The 20,808-nt window shown below is 44.1% G+C and overlaps 2 protein-coding genes across 2 annotated transcripts in view; both read left to right on the forward strand.

Moving 5' to 3' along the window:
• Positions 1–15,621, forward strand: part of LOC127584173 (B-cell linker protein-like) — a 61,148-nt gene extending 45,527 nt beyond the window's left edge. The window contains exons 2-4 of the mRNA XM_052040753.1: positions 10,215–10,298; positions 11,855–12,010; positions 15,505–15,621. Of these exons, the coding sequence (XP_051896713.1) occupies positions 10,215–10,298; positions 11,855–12,010; positions 15,505–15,621 (357 nt within the window). The remainder of the gene's footprint in view (positions 1–10,214; positions 10,299–11,854; positions 12,011–15,504) is intronic.
• Positions 15,622–19,727: 4,106 nt separating this feature from the next.
• The window catches only part of LOC127584303 (lysoplasmalogenase-like protein TMEM86A), a 29,277-nt gene continuing 28,196 nt past the window's right edge, over positions 19,728–20,808 (forward strand). The window contains exon 1 of the mRNA XM_052040993.1: positions 19,728–19,825. The gene's annotated coding sequence lies outside the window, so the exon portion shown is untranslated. The remainder of the gene's footprint in view (positions 19,826–20,808) is intronic.

A 20,808-nucleotide genomic window follows, 5' to 3' on the forward strand; every position in this document is an offset into this window, starting at 1 on the left:
TGGAAAGTTTTTAAAGTCAGGTGGGCAACTTTTAATTCTCCAGTTTTAGTCCTTTTAACTTAATTGGTGTCTGAATCCAAAGATGCCTTAGCCTAATAGTTCATCTTCATTTCTAAGCCCAAAACAGTAAGTCTGCAGACTATTTGTCCAGACCTGTCTTAGTTCAAAGTGCACCTAAAAACATTTTCCAGAGATGTTGAGTAGCAAACAGCTGAAGGTTCATTCCTGATCTAACCAAGTAACATGGAGAAATTGATTTGCTGCCCTGCCTGACTCCACACATATCAGGAAAGGAAGCTGGGAACTTCTTGCTCAATGACAATGCATCGTCAAAAGATTGTGCTTGGGATAGTACTAACCAGCTGCTTCTGACTGTAGTCACTGCTACTGTTTGCAGGAGTCTGCATATTTAACATGAATAGTAATATATCAATGCATTTGCTGCAAACTTGGGTTTTAAAAATTAATTTAATTTTTAAATTCATTCACATTTATTTTTTAAAAACAAAAACTTAGAATGTAAGTTCTTTTTCAGATTCCTCAGAAACTTTCCTTACCTCCAGAAGGTAGGTGTTTGCATTTCACTTCTTTCAGACTTTTAATACAAATCTTCAATCTCAGAAGACCATATCCTTTCCATTGTAGTCACTACAACTGACCACCTACGAACACTTTTTGTATGTTTTAATTCTAGTCACCAAGGAGTAATCCTTTTATTGTCTGTTTTGGATGCAGAGAACAGATCAATTTAATATTAAAGCAGCTAACTCCTAAATTCATTCAACTTTCAAGAATATTCACCAGCAAACCCTGGTGTAGTACACAGAGCAAACAATAACAAAGTTACCATAAGCAACTAATTCCCTCCTTTGCCATAAGATAACCTGTGTGTCCAAAACGACAGTCCTCAATGCTTAACGAGATTTGCAGTGTGACAATATCAGGAACTGTAGGAATTTTAATCCTATAAGTAAGGAAAATACAACGTTATAAGATGCATATGGTGGGTTTTCCATTTCATAAACCTTTTCCTTTCCTCTATTGTAATTGGAGTGATTGTTGAGCTCTGTGTGTGTTTGCTGCATTATGGCAATGATCCTCTCAACAGTGTAAGAGAGAGGTCTGATCTTGTTTAGAATATAAACTTTAAGTCTATCCTATAAATACAAAGCTCTCCTCTTGCAGTAAAAGACAGTACATTCTTTGTATACAGAAGCTCCAAAGCCATCTTCAACATGCAGAAGAATTTCACAGAGTCAAACTAAATTTGGTTTGCTTGTGCCAACTCCGTTCGTTCAGAGGTAAGTGACTGTATCTTGGCTTGAATCAGACTGATTCTGGAGAAGTCTTTTCTCTATTTATTTCACAAGTTGGGAAAACAAACCTATTATTGGAACAGCCATGGCAGCATTGGGACTGGTGGAGGTTCATGGACCAAATGATGGATCCATTGTTCATCAGCAATTCACCTGTATCATCATGTATCTCATTTTGACTGTTGTTACAGCACAGCCATTGAAATGATTCACCAACTACCTTTAAATCTCAGAAAGTCACAGTCCTTTCACAGCTGCTTAAAAGGTTGGTAGAAGGAAACAACACATCTGTCAGGGGACAAGTAGAAGGGAGTATTGTTGAAGATCTGTTTATGGAAACTGAAGCCTTTCATTGCATTCTTGTCATACAGGTGCCCAGACTGGTGCTGTGAGTGGTTAAATAGACAACCCTCGTTCATTCCTGAGACTTCAACAGAATACCATGACCTTGTCATTATTCAGCTGCAGGAGATGCCATGCTGTCTTTTCACCTCTTCGCTTCCTACCATCCAGGGACCCATGTAGATCAGCGATTCCCTTGTACTTCCTCCAGTCTAGTGCACTGCATTTAGTATTTACGATGTGGTCTCCTCTCCACTGAGGAAACCAAAACATGGATTGAATGATCACTTTGTAGGCCCTGAGCTACTTGTTGCCTGTAAATGTAATTCTCCATCCCACTACCACTCTGACATCCCTATCTATGGCATCCTAGACCGTTACAACAAGGCCCAATGCAAACTTGAGGAACAATACTTCATCATCCATCTGGGCACATTGCAGCCTCCCGGACTCAATATCAAATCTTCCAGTTTTAGGTAACTTGTTCTTTCTTTCTGTCTGTATCAGAACTGGCTATTTCTGCCTGTCAACCGTCCATGAGTTTGCCTGAGTTTTTCTCTCTCTATTAGAACAGCCTGATCCACTGTACATGTCCTACAGCCCTGCTGTTAGCAAGACTTAACACAAGCAGGCAAGCATAATCGGCCTCGAACTGCCATATTTACTCATCGTCTCACCCTATCAGAAATATTCCTGTTGTTCCCTCCTTCACCTTCTCTACAATGGAAACTAACTTGTTTTCTCACGTTCCCAGTTCTGATGAAGGGTTTTGGACCTGAAACATGAACTGTTTCGCTTTCCACAGACGCTGCCTGACCTGCTGAGTATTTCCAACGTTTTCTTGTTAAATTTATCATTTTCAGTTAACCCTAATCCTGTCCGCTTTTACTTGCAGTGGATCCTTCCCAAAAATGCAGGAAGGCTTCATGGGTAAGTGAAGTTCGATAACTGACTGAAATACAGGTGAACGAAAGGAGAATAAGGACAAGCTATGAAGGGATGAACTTGGATTGTTCCTCTCACTTGCAAACTTCAGTTTAGTTTAGACACTGAGTGCCACTCCCACCCGTTATAAGTAAGTAGAACTACGGCAGTGTGCATACCTGATGCTAACTTTGTAACAGTAACTTCTATTGGTTTATAAGTAAAGCTGCTTTCTGGCACAGCAGAGAGTCACCTGGACCAGGACCTTGGCCTACCCAGAGATCAAACCCATCTTATCCATGTCAGCAACTGGATGGCGCATTTTTCCTTCACCTCCTGAGTCTGGAAAGATACAGCCAAATTTTTTGCTCCTGGTCCTGATCGCTGCAGAAGTAGTTTCAAATATAAATCAACATCAAGTCAAGTTGAGTTTATTGTCATGTGCACAAGTACGGTGAGGTCCAGGTACAGTGAAAACCTTGCTTGCAGCAGCATCACAGGTACGCAGGTACAGACAACACACAGAACATAAATTATGCATGAATTATGCCAGGTAGTGAAGAAAACATGACTGTCCTGAAGAGTAAAGTTGTATCTCAGTGACTAATTAAAAACGTTGCAAGTTTGATTGTAACCTTGGAAACAGCAGTACCTTGCTGATTGGACAAGGTCAAACCAAGTTGAGTTTAGTGTCACGTACACAAGTACGGTGAGGTACAGGTACAATGAGAAACTTGCTTGCAGCAGCATTACAGGCACGTAGTACAGACAACACATTATACATAAATTATACAAGTCAGTGAAGAGAGAGAGAGAAAAACAGACCGTGCAAAACAAGACCTTAGTGCAAAAAAAAACGCAATCAGAGACAAGTCCATGGCAGTGCTCGCGGTGGTCCGTAGTGTTCCGTTGCTGAGGTAGGGTTAGGGTTGTGCAGGTCAGTTCAAGAACCTGATGGTTGTAAGAAAGTAGCTGTTCCTGAACCTGGTGGTGTGGGACTTCAGGCTTCTGTACCTCCTGCCCGACAGTAGCAGCGAGCAGAGGGCAATGATCTCGACGGTGGGGGCCTTAGAACACTTCCAGTTTGGTGATCTATCTGAAGGATGCTGATGGCTGTAGGCCAAAACTGGATAAGAAATGAAAACCAATTTAAGAAAAGATCCCAAATCACATTAGCCCCTCTTTGCCATCACCCATGTTTACATAAACGCTGGCTCCTGGTTTGTACATGCCTCAATTTAAAAATTCTTATCCTGTGTTTAAATTCCTCCATGGCCTCATCCCATCCCATCACCTTAATCTACTCCAGTCCTTTCACATTGTGACTGGATAACTCCAAGCTGCTGGTACTTGACCTGGGGTCATAATACAACCCAGGGCTACAACGCTGAAAATAGCTTTAAGAGTTAACATGTGGATCTGTTTACTGCAATAGCTTTCTTAATTACCTTTATTTGATTTTTCTATAACTCTTCCACTGCTTGTTAACTTCACTAACTGGTTGATATAGAATTAAGAAGTGATGAACTAGAATAAAGGGTCAAAAGTGGTGAACATTCTGGAATGGAAACTTCAGTAGATTTGTTGTGTTGTACATCTTCAATCTCTTTTGTCTTCCATTATCAGGGAATTTAAGCAGCTGCCTGGCATCTTTGCAAAGTTCTGTTGGAGAGGTGGGTGTTTGTCCTGTCATTATACAGCAGGAATGTTGCTCCCAAAGTCCTTTCTCATTGCTAGTCTATTCCCCCAGTGTAAACTGACAGTGTTCCTCTGGTTATTGTACTTCTCTGAGGACCGTTCGTAAGGCCCTGATTACAACGTTCTGCAACTTTGCATGAAGAATTTACACATTGTGGTTTGCATGTGCAGTAAAACTCCAGTGCAATTCTGGAATGTTTTCCTTCCATTCAAACAAGTGATGCTTGGATATTACAGAATCACATCTAAAAAATATTTTCTTGTGATTAATTTGTTCTATGACCCTTGAAAGATCTATTTCTGCAAAATTTCTTTTTATACACAGTAGGTTCTAAGGCAGTGGGATGCACAAGAGGAGGTTAGTGGCCGAGGCAGAGATCATGCAAACATTTAAGAGTAGGCTAGATAACTGAATTAAATAAAGCAAACAAAATCTTGAACTTAAAAGGGACAAAAAAAAATTCCCAAGGTACCTCACCAGAGACAAGAAATATCACAAGGACAATGAGAGAGATTGTAGCACAGGTGACCTAATGCTCGGTCAAAGATATATGCTTCAAGGAATTTCTTATGACAGAGAGAGAGGTCATGAGGGTTGGAGGGGGAATTCAAAGAGCTTGGGGCCCAGACAGCCTAAGACATGGCCACCAAATGACAGGGTGAAGGTGGTGCAAATATGGTAGGGTTGGGGGAATACAGAGCTCCTGGAGGGTTGTATGATGGAGCAGGGAGGTTATCAGGAAGATAGTGGGGTGAGGCCATGGAGAGATGAGAATTTTAAAATGGAGGCCTTTGTGGACTAGGAGATGGTGTACTCAGCAAACAAGGATGGTGGGTGTAAAGGAGTTGATGTGATTTGGGATACCAGCAAAAGAGCTCGTTTATATAAAGTGGAAGATGGGACTGTGTCTGGAGAGCATTGGGATAGTCATGTTGAAAGCTGTCAAAAGCCTGGAATAGGACAAGCACATGGTATTAAACTAAAAAGATGCACAGTGGATAAGCACACTGGTTTAGTCAAATTATCTATTCCACTGTTGGAATGTCCATGTATTCCTTTGCCTGAATACATTATATTTCCTTTCTGAAATACACACACAACTGTGTCAGCCATGAATTTATCCAACTTGTGTGAAGCAAATACTTAAATGGATAATGTCCACATGGAGGACATCAAAGCACAAGGAAGCAAATAAGAATAAAAAGCTACTGCTTTGAAGTTAATGAGGCACCTTAAAAGATGTAGGAGCAGAATTAGGCCATTCGGCCCATCGAGTCTGCTCCGCCATTCGATCATGGCTGATTTATTTTTCCCTTTCAACCCCAATTATCATTGTTGAGATCAGGCCAGTGATTAGATAGTTTGTTCCATATTCTTCCCCATGCTTCTAGTAGCAAAATTCCTCAACATACTGCCCTCCCACCTGAACTTCCCAGTTCAAAAACTGAGTGGTAACTCCATCGGTGGTGTCATCTTCCAAATACCAAGTGCATGTATTGGTTTGAAGCTGTGTACTACAGCTCATGTTATCTATTCAGTTGGTTAGGTTTGATTCTTCCTCACTTAATCCATTTTAAATACCAAGGATTCAATGTTCAATGCAGCAGGGTCATTAAGAAAGTGACGCTGGATAGAACATAGACAGTACAGCACAGAACAGGCCCTTCGGCCCACAATGTTGTGCTGACATAGCTAATCCCTCCTACTTACAGAATGCCCATTTCCCTCCATTTTCCTCTCATTCATGTGCCCATCCAAGCCCCTCCTAAAAGCCCCCAATGAATTTGCCTCCACCACCCTATCAGGCAACGCATTCCAGGCATCCACCACTCTCTGAGTAAAAAAACTTACCCCTCACGTCTGTTCTAAACCTACCCCCTCTCACCTTAAATGCATGCCCTCTGGTATTGGATCACTCAATAATGGGAAAAAGATATTGCTTGTCAACCCTATCTATGCCTCTCATCATTTTATACACTTCCAACAGATCACCCCTCAGCCTCTGCCGCTCCAGAGAAAAGAGCCCAAGTTTGTCCAGCCTCTCCTGATAGCACATGCCCTCTAATCCAGGCAGCATCCTAGTAAACCTTCTCTGCACCCTCTCTAAAGCCTCGACATCCTTCCTGTAGTGAGGTGACCAGATTTGCACGCAATACTCTAAATGTGGCCTAACCAGAGTTCTATAGATATGCATCATAACTTTTTGACTCCTGTACTCAATACACCGATTAATGAAAGCAAGCATCTCATAAACCTTCTTAACCACCCTGTCTACCTGTGTAGCCACTTTCAATGATCCATGGACTTGCACCCCAAGGTCTCTCTGCTCTTTAATACCATTAAGGGTCTTGCCCTTTAGAGTGTACTGCCTCTTGACATTAGTCCTACCAAGGTGCAACACCTCATGTTTATCCGGGTTAAACTCCATCTGCCATTTCTCTGCCCACGTCTGCAGCTGATCTATATCATGTTGTACCCGTCGCCAGTCTTCTACACTATTCACAACTCTACAAATCTTGGTATCGTCTGCAAACTTACTAACCCACCCATCAACATACTCGTCCAGGTCATTTATGTACATCACAAACAGCAGAGGTCCCAGCACAGATCCCTGCAGAACACCACTACTCACAGGCCTCCAGCCCAAATAAGTCCCTTCAACCACCACCCTCTGTCTTCTGTGGGCAAGCCAGTTCTGGATCCACACAGCCAATTCTCCACTGACCCCAAGCATCCAAACTTTTTTGATTAACCTATTAGTAGGACCTTGTCAAATGCCTTACTGAAGTCCATATAGATGACATCCACAGCTCTACCTTCATCAGTCTCTCTTGTTACCTTGTCAAAAAACTCAACAGGTTAGTAAGACACGACTTGCCCTGCACAAAGTCATGCTGGCTTTCCCTAGTCAAGCCATTGGATTCCAGATGCTCGTATATCCTATCTCAGAATTTTCTCCAGCAATTTCCCTACAACTGACGTGAGACTCATTGGTCTATAGTTCTTTGGATTTTCCCTCGTGCCTTTCTTAAATAGAGGAACAACATTAGCCACTCTCCAGTCATCCGGGACATCACCTGTGGTCAAAGAGGACACAAGGATACTGGTCAAGGCCCCAGCAATTTCCTCTCTCACCTCCCTCAGTAACCTGGGGTATATCCTATTGGGCCCCAGGGACTTATCCACCTTAATACTGTTTAGGAGACCTGACACTACCTCCTCCTTGACCTCTTAATGCCCTAACATGTTTACGCCCTCAGTTCCAATTTCTGCGTCCTGCATGTCTCTTTCCTGGGTAAATACTGAAGAGAAATACTCATTCAGAACCTCACCCACATCCTCTGCATCCAAACATAGATTCCCTTCTTTATCCTTAAGTGGCCCTACCCTTTTCCTTGTTATCCTCTTATTCCTGACGTAGGTAAAGAATGCCTTTGGATTCTCCTTAATCCTACTTGCTAAGGATTTTTCATGGCCCCTCCTGGCTTTCCTAATTCCTTTCTTGAGTTCATTTCTAGCTTCTTTATAGTCCTCACGTGCTCTATCTGATCCTAACTTCCAAAGCTCTACATACTTGTCCTTTTTCTTCTTGACTAAGTTCATCACTTCTCTGGACATCCAAGGCTCCCTTATTTTGCCATTCATTTCCTTCCTTCTAATCAGGACATACTTGTCCTGTAACCTATGTATTTGATCCTTAAACACTTTCCACATGTTTGACGTGGATTTGCCAGCAAAAAGCTGTTCCCAGTTTACTCTACCTAGTTCCTGCCGTATGCCTTCATAATTAGCCCTGCTCCAATCTAAAACCCTCTCACTAGCCCCATACCCATCCTTATCTATAACTATCCTGAAAGTTAACGAGCTGTGGTCACTGTTCCCCAATTGCTCACCCACTGATAGGTGAGTCACCTGGCCAGGCTCATTACCCAACGCCAGGTCCAGATTAGCCTCTCTCCTTGTTGGACTGTCAACATATTGATTTAAGAACCCCTCCTGGATACACCTAATAAATTCTGCCCCATCTAACCCCCCTGCATTAAAAAGGTCCCAATTTATATTAGAGAAGTTGAAGTCTCCCATGACCACATATAATTTTTACACATTTCCCTAATCTGTATGCATATCCATTCCTCAATGCCCTGGTGGCTATTGGGAGGTCTATAGTACACCCCCAAGAGAGTGATTGCACCCTTCCTATTCCTGAGTTCTACCTATATAGAATCTGTGTCTGAGCCCTCCATTATGTCTCCCCGGAGTGCAGTTGATATAATCTCTAATTAGTATTGCAACTCTTCCCCCTCTTTTACTCCACCTCTCTATTCTTCCTTAAACCTTGAAACCCTGGTACATCGATCACCCATTCCTGTCCCTCCCTCAACCAAGTCTCTGTAATGGCCACAACATCATAGTTCCATGTACTGATCCGTGCTCTAAGTTCATCACTCTTGCCGATAATACTCTGAGCATTAAAGTGCAAACACTTCAAAGCATTCGTCCCATCACATCTGTTATCAGGAATCTGCCTAACACTACATTCCTTGGCATCAGGCCTCCTGCCCACTCCCTCACTTAGACCTGTTGCTTTGGTTCCCATCCCCCTGTGAAGCTGGTTTAAATCTTCCCCAGTAGCATTAGCAAACCTGCCGGGATATTGGTTCCCCTCCGGTTCAGGTGCAACATGTCCCTCTTGTACAGGTCACCCATTCCCCAGAGAAGGTTCCAACGATCCAAGAACTTGAAACCCTGCCCCCTGCACCATCTCCCCAGCCTCTCATCTGTCTGTGCGATCATCCTGTTCTTTCTTTCACCAGCTCGTGGCACCGGGAGTAATCCGGAGTTTACTACCTTGGAGGTCCTGCTCTTCAGCCTCCTTCCTAACTCCCTGTACTCATTGCATAAGACCTCTACCCCTCTCCTGCCTATGTCATTGGTATCAGTATGCACAACGACCTCTGGCTGCTCACCCTGCCCTTTAAGAATATTCTGCAACCGCTCCGAGACATCCAGGACCCTGGCACCTAGGAGGCAACACACCATCCTGGCGTCTCTGTTGCGGTCGCAGAATCTCCTGTCTGACCCCCTAACTATTGAGTCCCCTATGACTATCGCTCTGCCTGACATCACCCTTCCCTTCTGAACCTCAGAGCTGACCATGGTGCTACTGGCCTGGCTGCTGCTGCCTTGCCCAGCTAGGTCATCCCCCTCAACAGTATCCAAAGGGGGTATACTTGTTGCTGAGAGGAATAGCCACGGGTGGACTCTGCACTAACTTCTTTCTCCCCCTACCTCTCAGTGCTCACCCATCCACTACCTGAATCCTGCCCTCTGGGTGTAACCACCTGCTCAAAGGTCCTGTATATGATTTGCTTAGCATCCCGGATGATCCTCAGTTCATCCAACCCCAGCTCCAGCTCCTTAATCTGGTCTTTCAGGAGCTGAAGTTGGCTGCACTTCCCGCAGCTGTAGTCATCAGGGAGACCATCAAGTTCCATGAACTCCCACATCCTACATGAGGAGCATTCCATTGTCACATCTGCCATCCTGTCTACTCTGTACTAAGAGAATCTAAGACCAAAGCAGCAACAATCAAAGGACAAACTTACCCTCCTTACCTGTTCTTCTGCCTTGGCCTCTTCTCATCAAAGCCTCTTGGATCAAAACCTCTAATTTCCTATTCTTACTCTAGCCTACTCCAACAATAGTTGGTCCGCTAGACCCTACCTCTCTTTCATGGTTAAAAACCCCAAGCAAGGAGAGGGAAAGAAAACCTCACCAGGTCGGGTGACTGGGTCAGGTGGATCCTTCACCCACTGCCGCTGTGACCAATTTTCTTCAAGCATCCTCCTCAGGTGGGATCCATAACGAACAGACAATCTGATATCATCCAATAAATAAGAACATCCGTTTTTCATCCTTCTGTATGTTCACAGAATGCCAGTTTACAAGGTAAACCCTGGTTTGCGAACAAGTGCGATCGAAAGACAGCAGAAGTGGCATTGCACGAAAATGGCAAGGTAGGTATCAGATCTCCCTGACTTTGTATTTCTGTGTGAAGCTTCCCGCTTCTAAAACTTCCATTGAGTTGGGCGTGCTCACTTTGTAAAAATAGGCAATGTTTCTGATCTCTGGTGAATTGTACCACAGAATTCTCAACGCTGTGAATCTTCTTTCCGTACATGCTGTGAAAAAACGTTGGTTTGTTTCAAGTCTAAATGGACCCCTCTGACTCTCGTATTAACTTTAGATTTTGTTACCGATTATGACCCTCATTTTGCTTAGCCATATAGTTGCGCTCTTGGGGCTCTGGTATTTCTCTCTGTCCTCCATGTGCTTCATTTAGCTCAATCATCCTTCAGCATCATGGCACAGTTCGGTGTATCCAAACTCAGAGAAAAAGCACCACGTCCTGTGAATCTATTTTGTTTTTTCTCTTGTTTGACCAATAGAAAGAGTTGAACAATAGAATCGCAACATGTCTTGGGATCACCTTCAGGATATTACATCCATAAAGTATTTATTATTTATTCACAGTGGATTGCTCGCATTTACTTGCCATCTCCCATTGCCTGTGAGTCACCTTCCAAATGGCTGCAGTCACGGTGGAGAAGATTGCTCCCACAATGTTGTTGGATATTGAGTTCCAGGATTTAGATCCAACAGTGGTGAAGGAGCAACCGTCCGCTGCAACAACCAGGACCTCCTGGTGGCCACCCACTTCAATTCCACTTCCCATTCCCATACTGACATGTCTATCCATGTCAGTATGGGAATGGGAAGTGGAGGCCAGATGTAGGTTGGAAGAACAACACCTCATATTCTGTCTTGGGAGTCTCCAACCTGATGGCCTCAACATCGATTTCTCTAACTTCTGGTAACCCCACGTTTTCTTCTTCTTCACCCCCCCCCCCCAATCCTCTGTCTTCCCTTATTCCTATGGCTCCCTTCCCCTGCCTTGACGACCTGCCCATCTCCTCTCCTCCCCTCATCCATCCTTTATTCCATGGTCTGCTGCCTTCTCCTACCGGATTCCTTCTTCTTCAACTCTTGGTATCTTCTACCTATCACCTCTCAGCTTATTGCATCTTCTCCCCCTCCCCCACCCACCTACCTCCCCCCTCTCACCTGGACTCGCCTATCATGTGAACTCACCTGTCCCCTGCCTGCGTGTGCTTCCCCCTCCCCCCACCTTCTTATTCTGGCTTCTGCTCTCTTCCTTTCCAGTCCTGATGAAGGGTCTCGGCCCGAAGCATCGACTGTTTATTTCCCTCCACGGATGCTGCCTGACCCGTTGAGTTCCTCCAGCACTTTTTGTGTATTGCTCCAGATTCCAGCATCTGCAGAATTTTTTGTGTCACCCTTGTCTTTCCTTCTTTTCACAACCTTTAGTTTTTTTTTCTCCTGTACTCTCACATTTTCTTGCATTTTTCATTCAAGTTTGGGGGTATTTTGCAGTTTGGGCATAAGACCATTACATTTTTCTTAGCCAATATGGAATTGGGTCAATGTAAATCAGCTGAGCAAACAAGCGTGTATCTTCTAATGAATAACGCATGTCTTCTGTAAACCTAAGGATGGTGCATTTCTCGTGCGGCCCAGTTCAAGATGTAACAGAAACCAACCGTACACTTTGGCAGTGTTGTACAGGGGAAAAGTTTACAACATTCCCATTCGCTGTGATGAAACCAGCAATCACTATATTCTTGGCAAGGAAAAGGCAGGAGAGAAGGTGAGTAGAAGGTTAACACCAAGGATGTTCTTCATTTTAATATGCATAGAAAGTGCGCATGCAAGGTGTGGGAGTCAGAGATATACAGCATGGAAACAGACCCTTCGCCCCCAACTCGTCCATGCCGACCAAGTTGTCCACTTGAGCTAGTCCCATTTCCCCACGTTTGGCCCATATCTCTCTAAACCTTTCCTGTCTATGTTCCTGTCTAAATGTCTTTTAAATGTTGTAATTGTATCCGCCTCGACCGCTTCCGTTGGTAGCTTGTGCTTTTTATATCATAATTGGCCTTTGCACTTTTGATCTGAGCCATAAGAAGTTTGCGCATGGGTTCATTCAGTCTGAATAGTGGCCTTGAAATACAGTCCGGGTTCTGTTCAGTCCTCCCACAGTGATCTTGCTGCAGTAGCAACATGTATTGCAGACTTTAACGCAAATTGAATTGTCTGCAAACAATAGTTGAGTTCTAGATAAACTGAAATAATCAACATGTACAGTTTTAAGAGACAATGAGGTATGGCAATTGGCTGGAAAATATGCAGGGGGGACTGTTGCCTTTCTTGCTCCCACAGTCTTATAGAAACATAGAAAACCTACAGCACAATTCAGGCCCTTCGGCCCACAAAGCTGTGCTGAACATGTCCCTACCTTAGAAATTACTAGGCTTACCCATAGCCCTCTATTTTTCTAAGCTCCATGTATCTATCCAACAGTCTCTTAAAAGAGCCTATCGTATCCGCCTCCACCACCGTTGCCGGCAGCCCATTCCACACATCCACCACTCTCTGAGTAAAAAACTTACCCCTGACATCTCCTCTGTACCTACTCCCAGCACCTTAAACCTGTGCCCTCTTGTTTTTGATACCCCTACCATGGGAAGAAGGTTCTGACTATCTGCCTTATCGGTGCCTTTTATAATCTTATGTAGTTTTATCAGGTGGCCCCTCAGCCTCCTTCACCCCAGGGAAAACAAGCCCAGCCTGTCCAACCTCTCCCCATAACTAAAGTCCTCCAATCCAGGCAACATTTTGATGAATCTCCTCTGCACCCTCTCCTGCACAATCACAAGCTTCCTATATTGTGGTGACAACAAATGCGCTCAATACTATGAGTGTGGCCTAACCAGCATTTTGTACAGTCCCTACTCTTATATTCTATGCCTCAGTCTATGAATCAAGCTATCACCCTTTCACCACCCTATCTTCCTGTGTTGCTCCTTTCAGGGAATCATGAACTTGGACCCCTAGGTCTGTCTGTTCATCAACATTCCTTAGTGCCCTACCATTCACCGTATATGTCCTACCCCTATTTGACTTCCCAAAATGCCTCAAATCTGCCCAACTTACCATCTCGTCTATATCCTGCTGTAGCCTTGGACAACCTTGCTCGCTATACACAACACACCAACCTTTGTTTCATCTGCAAACTTACTAATAATACTTCCTACATTCACGTGCAAGTTGAATTCACAAACAGCAATGGTATACCACAGCATCGAACCCTGTGGTACACCAATGGTTACAGACTTCCACTCAGAAAAACATCCTTCCACTACTACCCTCTGCCTACTAACACAAAGCCAATTTTAGATCCAATTGGTCAGCTTGCCTTGGATTCCATGTGCCTGAACCTTCTGGACCAGCCTACCAAGCGGGACCATGTTAAAAGCCTTACTAAAGTCAATATAGACATCTACTGCCCTGCTTTCATCAATTTGTATTAGGCCTGTACCCTTCTTAAATAAAGCAACAACATTAACTATCCTCCATCTTCTGGTACCTTGCTTATGGCTGGTCTTCATCAAGACCCAAGCTATCTCCTCCCTTGTTTCTCATAGTATTCCAGGATAGATCTCATCTGGCTCTGGGGATTTACCCACCCTTAAACATTCCAAGACATTTATCACTTTCACCTTTTTAATTCTGACATCGTCCCGACTATTTCTCCCTGAACTCGCTAGCCTTCACATCCTTCTCCTTGTTGAATACAAGTGACAGGTATTCATCAAGGGCATCCCTCACATTATCTGGCTCCACACATACACTACCCTCTTTGTCCCCAAGAGGACCCACTCTTTCTCTAACTACCCTCTTGCTCCTATATATGAATTAGGATTTTCCTTAATCTTACCTGCCAAGGATATTTCATGGCCTCTTTTTGCCTTCCTACATTCTTTCTTAAGCAGTCTCCTACAGCCTCTATATTCCTCAAGGGACTCGCTTGATTGTAGTTTCCTATACCTTTCATATGCTTTTTTTCCCTGATCAAACCTTCAATAATCTTTGTCGTCCAGGGTTCCCTAATCCTGCCATCTTTGCCTTTCACTCTAACCGGAACATACTGACCCCGAACTCTCTTTTAAAAGACTCCAACTTGTCAGATGTTGTTTTACCTGCAATCATCTGCCCCCAACCAACTTTCACCAGGTCTTCTCTTGCGCTATCAAAATCAGCCTTCCACCAATGTAGGTAATTAAGGACCAACCTTATCCCTTTCTATGACTATGTCGAAACTTACAGATTTATGGTCACTGGAATGTTCCTCCACGACACCTTCCACTACCTGGCCAGTGACATTTCCTAAGTTCAAGTGCAGCCCCTTCTCTGGTAGGGGTCTCGACATATTGTCTTAAAAATCCATCTTGGATGCATTTAATTCCGCCCCATCTAAGCCACTTGCACTGAGGCAATCCAAGTCAACATTGGGAAAGTTAAAATGCTCCACCATTTTACCCTTCACTTCTTCCTGTGACTTGCTTGCAGCATTTTTATGTATTAGATAAAAGAATTGCATCACAAAAATAACATCTAAAAGTGATTAGATGTAACTTGTGAGGTAGCTGGACATCTGCAGTGACATCATTTGATGCACAGCACTCGAACACCATAACCTGCACAAAAATCTACCGTGCACACAAAACCTCTGAATAGTGCAGGTCTCAAACGAGGCAACAAGTTAGAACTGGAAGGTTGAGACCTGCTTCAGTTAAAGGGTCCAGTGCTACCTTGGCCACTGCGAGGGACCTCAAGACTAACATATTTGTGATTGTTCCCATCAGCACCAAACCAACCTTCCACCCTGGACTTCATTGTCCCTCAGTTCGTTCCAGGACTTTAACTTGAACCCACCCCACACACCTTCCTAAGTTGCCTTCATCTCCAAGGATCCTCAAAGCACTGTCTCTGGTCTAATCTCACCTCCTCAATCCTCCTTCCCTCAATCCCGTCCCGTTCCCTACTAATGAAAGTCTCCCCAACCAGGTGTCTCCCACTAGTCATCTCTCTGGTTCAATCTCCTTCCCAATCCTCCATTCTACACAGTAGCAAGCAGTCACAGAGGGAAGGCATCTCCAACAGTAGCAAAGCCCTCCATGTAGTGTCTCCTCAATGTATGCTCTGGGTGTTGAATTTCGAGGCCAGAGTCTTTCCTAAGAAGTCTTACCAGCCTTTCTATTCTAACTCAATTCCTATTTTTTGTTTGCTTTTCTGGTTTAGCCGTTTAAAAACCTTCCAGAAATGATTGAGTTTTATCAGCAGAAATCACTGATCCTGATTAATGAGCAGAATCAGACTAAAGATTCAACCCTGCTGCTTTACTCTGTCCGACCGTGAGCATCGACTGACCTTCCCAACAGAAGTTCCGACCTGCTCCGAAGTCACTTGTCAATGTCGTCACCTGGGCCCTTCAGGAACAAGGAATGCCCTGCCCATCTTCCAGCAATCGGACTCAGGATTGGTGAATTCCATGGCCACGTAGAAAGAAAGTTCCACAAGCCGAATTAATATTTTTGTACAACATTCTCTTCTTTTAAATAAAGAGTCTCCATTTATCATTCTACGTCAATTCTGTATGTGTGCACCTATCACCAATGAATGCGGGCCAGGGCTGTCAGAGCACAAACGTTTCCCATTTGGGAAGTATTTAAAAGAAGAAAGTGTGGCTGGTGTTGCTGTCCATAACCTGGGGGTGTTGTGGTCAGTTGTCATGCTCCTCTCACACTTGAGGAGGGGGGTTAGTGGGGCAAGAGATACAGGGGAGGTGTGAGGAAGAACCCTTCTGTGCAGAAAATGACCTGGAACTGAGGACGGTATGTGTGGAGATAACCGATGATCTCAAACAAAGTGAATAGATGTGGAATAGCTGGCACTCGAAGGTGGCACTTTTATCTGGGAACCAAGTAAAAGTCAGTTGACCCATACTCGATTACCACCACTCTAATGAGCTGTTCAGCCAACCGAAAGCTTGTTTCGTGCTCGTTCTGTCACTTTTGCTCCTCAGAGAACATTAAGAATCACAGATCATAAAAGAACAGAGGAGGCCAGTCAGGCCACTGCGTCTGTGCTGGCTCCGAGCAGAGCAATCCATCAGTCCTACTTTCCCTCTCCTTCCCCGATCCCATGCTAATTATTCTCGCTCATTTTCTATCCAATTCCCCTTTCAGAACACTAATGGAAAGAACTGGTTTTTACCACCTTCACGGACAGTGAATTCCAGGTCCTGAGTACTCTCAGTAAAAAAAACTTCTCACATTCTTTTTGTATCTTTTTGCTCAAAACTTTAGATCTGTGACCCCTGGTCCTTGAACTGTACACTAGTGATTGTACACTGTACACAGCTTTCTTCTATTTGCCTTGTCCAATCCAGCCATGATCTTGCACATTGCTGTCTAATCTCCCCTCAATCTTTATCCTAACACTGGAGACACAAACGACCGCAGATGCTGGAATCTGGAGCAACACACAGATGCTGGGGGAGCTCAGTGGGTCGAGCAGCATCTGTGGGAGGAAAGGAATCGTCGACATTGTCGGCAGTCCTGATGCAGGTTTCAACCCGAAACGTCGACAATTCCTTTCCTCCCACAGATGTTGCTCGACCTGTTGAGCTCCCCCGCAGATTGTTCGTGGCTTTATTCCAACATTGTCTTCTCCATTCTGTCTGTGAAATCTGTAATCCCTCTTCCCTGAAACACTCCATCAAAACCTTTCCTTCACCTCCTCTCGACCTTCACGTTCTTTCCACCCTTTGGTGACCGTGATTGAATGTAATACTCCACTTGTGGCCCAAACAGATCCAATATCCTTCACCGTCCCTCCCCCTCCTGGCTCCATCTTCCTTCCTTTCTTTCCCTGCCTCCCTCTATCATCCACCTGTCTCCATCTCCCAACTCCACCGCTCCCCCTCCCCTACCTGGCTCCATCTGCCTGTCATCCTTCGCCAATTCCCCCCTCCCGCCCGCCCCCAGAACACCAGTCACCTCTGGCCCCTGTCTCACCACACCCCCTCTCCTCTTTATACAGGCTTCCTCCCCTCTCCCCTGATGCAGGGTTTCGACCCAAAATGTTGACAATTCCTTTCCCCTCCACAGATGCTGCTCGACCCGCTGAGTTCCTCCAGCAGATTGTTTGTTGCTTCAGATTCCAGTGTCTGCAGTCTCTGGTGTCTTCAACATAACTTCCCTGCTTTTGTACGTGACACCTTTATTTATAAATCCCTGAGTTACCTTTGCTTTATTGACCATTCTCTCAATGTGCTCTTCCAATTTCAAGGACTTATGGACATGCAGACCTAAGGCCGTCCTATTCCTGTTAGAACTCTGTCATTTAGTTCATATCGTCCCTCCTCATTCTCTCTGCCAAAGGTTTCACTTCCCATTTCTCTGTACTAGACTATCTACCTCCCATCCATTCAGAGTCTATCAATGTATTTTTGCAGTCTGTTACTCTCTTCGTCACTGTTCACCACATTGCTGACCCTTTTAACAACTAATTTGGAAATGTTATCCTGCATATCTATGTGTAATACATGGTCACACGTTTACTTAAACCATTGATAATATAATAAAAGAGTGGTCCCAGTAGCAACCCTTGAGAAACACTTAAATGACATCTACTGTATTCTCTTCAGCAGCTTTCAAAGTCAAAGTTGAGTTTATTGTCATACACACAAGTACATGTGTGCACAGGTACAATGAAAAACTTACTACAGCAGCATCACAGGCAGATAGAATCAAATAAACAGCATTCACAAGAAAAACATAACTTAAACACAGTTTTTACAAAAATGAACACAAACAGAACAAAAAAGCATAGTCCACTTTAGTGCAAAGTGATCAAAGTGGTCATTGTGTTGCTAAACTCTAGTGATTAGGGTTGTGTCGGTTGGTTCAAGAAGCGAATGGTTGAAGGGAAGTAGTTGTTCCTGAACCTGGTGGTGTGGGACTTCAGGCTTCTGTTATCTAATGAAAAAGGTCAAACAAGTTAGTTGAACATGGCTTTGCCTTTAGTAAAGCTGTGCCAGTCTCCTTTTATCAACATAAACTTCTCCAGTTGTCCTTTAATATTTTACCTGATTACAGTTTCTAACAGCTTTCCAACCATAGAACCATAGAACCACAGAACCACAGAACACTACAGCACAGAAAACAGGCCATTCGGCCCTTCTAGTCTGTGCTGAAATATTATTCCGCTAGACCCATTGACCTGCACCCAGTCCATAACCCTCCAGACCTCTCCCATCCATGTATCTATCCAACTTATTCTTAAAACTTAAGAGTGAGCCCGCACTTACCACGTCAGATGGCAGCTCGTTCCACACTCCCACCACTCTCTGAGTGAAGAAGTTCCCCCTAATGTTCCCCCTAAACCTTTCCCCTTTCACCTTAAAGCCATGTCCTCTTGTACTTATCTCTCCTAATCTAGGTGGAAAGAGCCTACTCGCATTAACTCTGTTTATACCCCTCATAATTTTGTAAACCTCTATCAAATCTCCCCTCCTTCTTCTGCGCTCCAAGGAATAAAGTCCTAACCTGTTCAATCTTTCCCTGTAACTCAACTCCTGGAGACCCGGCAACATTCTAGTAAATCTCCTCTGCACTCTTTCAATCTTACTGATATCCTTCCTATAGTTAGGTGACTCACCGTAACATCCCAACTCCTATACTCAATACTTTGATTTATGAATGCCAAGATGCCAAAAACCTTCTTTACAACCCTGTCTACCTGTGACACCACTTTCAGGGAATTATGTATCTGAACTCCCAGATCCCTCTGTTCCTCCGCACTCCTCGGTGCCCTACCATTTACTGTGTATGTCCTACCTTGATTTGTCCTTCCAGAATGCAACACCTCACACTTGTCTGTATTAAATTCCATCTGCCATTTTCTGGCCCAACAACTGAGATTAAACCGACTGGCCTGTGCTTGCCTGTCTTATGTTTACATCCCTTGCGTTTTCCAGTTCTCTGGCACCTCCCTTGTACATAGTGAGGATGAGAAGATTACAGCAATTACTTCTGCAATCTCCGCCCTTCTTCCCAAAGCAACTAGGATGCATCCCATTGGGACTGGTGAATTGTTTACTTTAAGAATAGTCAGGCTGTCTTGTGGCAATGGTGTTCACTCCGTAAGGAGTGAGTGTTGCCTCAGTGGTAATCCTGTCATCGTATCATGTGTGTTCAAGTGTTATTCCAGTAACTGAGAGAAAACATCAACACTGATAAATTTGTGCAGCACTGTTGGGACTGCTGACTTTTTGCAGAGATACGAAATTTGAACCAAAAGATCCCATTACATTGCATGGGATCCAGGAAGCTCCCCCTAGTGACATAAAATTATCTCTCGGTCAACATCATTAAAAATAAAGGCAATCTGCTCATTTATCTCATTGCTATTTGTGGTACTTGCTGTACAGACTTGCTGTATTGTGTTTCCTACTTTACATCAAGGACTACAATTCAACAGTACTTGACTTTCGTAACTCTTTGCAACACTGAGGTGAAAGGCTTGAAAAGGGCAAGAACAAAAAGAGCAAGAAGAGGTAAGCCTAGTAATTTCTAGGGTAGGGACATGTTTGGCACAGCTTTGTGGGCCGAAGAGCCTGAATTGTGCTGTAATTGTTCTGTGTTCTATGTTCTTGCATAACAAGAGCAGGAGTAGGCCACTCAGCCCCTCAAACCATTCTATATGATTATGGCTGCCTTGCCCCAGGCCTCATCGCCTCTTTCCCACAGCCCCTAAATTCTTTCATCTTTTAAAAGTTTTATCTACCTCCTCTTTAAATACCTCCAATGATCTGGCCCTCGCAACCCTCCGGGATAGAGAATTCCAGAGGTTCACCATTTTCCATGAAAAGTTCTTATGCAACTCAGTTTTATATGACCACCGCTTTATCTTGTAACTATATCCCCCTGTTCAAGGCTCCCCCGCTAGTGGAAACACCTTGTCAAGCCTCCTTAGGATCTTATATGTTTGAATAAGATCACCCTTTATTCTTCTGAACTTCAAGCTACCTTCTTTAGCTGCTTGTGGTAGGACAAACCTCTCATCCCATGAATCAGCCTCGTTAATCTCTTTCGGACAGTCTTCAATGCTAGAATATCCTTTCTTAAGTAAGGAGTCCAAAACTGTGCCGAGTACTCCGGGTGTGGCTGCACCAGAACCCTGCAAAATTATGTCAGTCCTGATGAAGGGCCTCAACCCGAAACGTCGACTGTTTATTTCCCTCCATAGATGCTGCCTGACCTGATAAGTTCCTCACGCATTTTGCGTGTGTTGTTCCAGATTCCAGAATCTGCAGAATCTCTCGTGTCACAATTATGACAGTACTTCCATATTTCTAAATTCTAACCTCTTGCAATACAAACCATTTGTGCACAAGAATGCCTAGACCTCACTGTTCTTGCCTCATCTGCAATCCTGCTCCACTTAGATAATAGTCTGCCTGTAGATTCCTTTCACCAAGGTGGCCTCACACTCTCCCACATTAAACACCAAGTTTTCCCCCACTCCCTCAACTGATCT

This window comes from Pristis pectinata, chromosome 29, assembly GCF_009764475.1.
Source record: "Pristis pectinata isolate sPriPec2 chromosome 29, sPriPec2.1.pri, whole genome shotgun sequence".
Lineage (NCBI taxonomy): Eukaryota > Metazoa > Chordata > Chondrichthyes > Rhinopristiformes > Pristidae > Pristis > Pristis pectinata.